The sequence below is a fragment of the Physella acuta genome, unplaced genomic scaffold (assembly GCF_028476545.2).
Source record: "Physella acuta isolate Inbredline_101_S28 unplaced genomic scaffold, ASM2847654v3 ptg000482l, whole genome shotgun sequence".
In the NCBI taxonomy this organism is placed as follows: domain Eukaryota; kingdom Metazoa; phylum Mollusca; class Gastropoda; family Physidae; genus Physella; species Physella acuta.
Genome location: NW_026732001.1, coordinates 438973 through 439711, shown reverse-complemented (window position 1 = coordinate 439711; position 739 = coordinate 438973). Strand labels below are relative to the sequence as shown.

Genomic DNA, 739 nt, shown 5'->3' with positions numbered 1-739 from the left:
TAACTTAAATTTTGGATCCCTTATAAAAAGGGACAGTAAATAAATGAACTGCTGAAATTTATGCGCGACCTACTAAATGTTGTTTCACACGCGTCCCTTTCTTAGTGCATTCTGTCGCACAGCTGTTAACCAAATCAGATCATACTCATCTCCGAAGAAAATGTTTTGAATCGCCAATTAATTATCTATAAAAGATTTTAATACCTTTAAATAAGGATTTAACTATATAAAACAATGCAGGATGCAAGTCCCAAAAGAGCTAAGCTGTCTGATGAAGAAAGGCCTTCAATACTTGCCACTCTCAAAGAATCTGGCTGGACTTTGGTTTATAAAGAATACATTTTCAAAGATTTTAATCAGGCATTTGGATTTATGACCAGAATAGCAATAAAGGCAGATAAAATGGATCATCACCCAGAATGGTTCAATGTTTATAACAAGGTACAAATTACTCTGAGCACCCATGATGTCGGAGGCTTGTCTCACAGGGATGTTACGCTTGCTAATTTCATTGAAGAAGTGGCAAAATGAGATGTGGCATATCTAGCGTAATTTGGAGAAGTCTAATTCATGACTATCAGATCAATATGATTTATTTGCATAGACAAAGTAGAATGCTGGGTGAAATAAAAATCATTCCTTTCAAAATGAACATGACATTTACAAAATGAAACTGATTAATGCAACTGCTTAATTATAAGCTACTTAGGAATAATAAGTTATATCCTGTTATAATTAC

General features: G+C 33.7%; 1 protein-coding gene across 1 annotated transcript; it reads left to right on the top strand.

Annotated features, from left to right (window-relative positions):
* Positions 1-234: 234 nt before the first annotated feature.
* On the top strand, positions 235-531 carry LOC131944127 (putative pterin-4-alpha-carbinolamine dehydratase). Its single transcript, XM_059304640.1, has one exon. It carries the CDS (start codon positions 235-237, stop codon positions 529-531), a length of 297 nt encoding a protein of 98 aa, XP_059160623.1.
* Positions 532-739: the final 208 nt, after the last annotated feature.

What these genes read in the sequence shown, in the direction of transcription:
- LOC131944127 (XM_059304640.1), top strand. Translation starts at nt 235, where the DNA reads ATGCAGGATGCAAGTCCCAAAAGAGCTAAGCTGTCTGATGAAGAAAGG.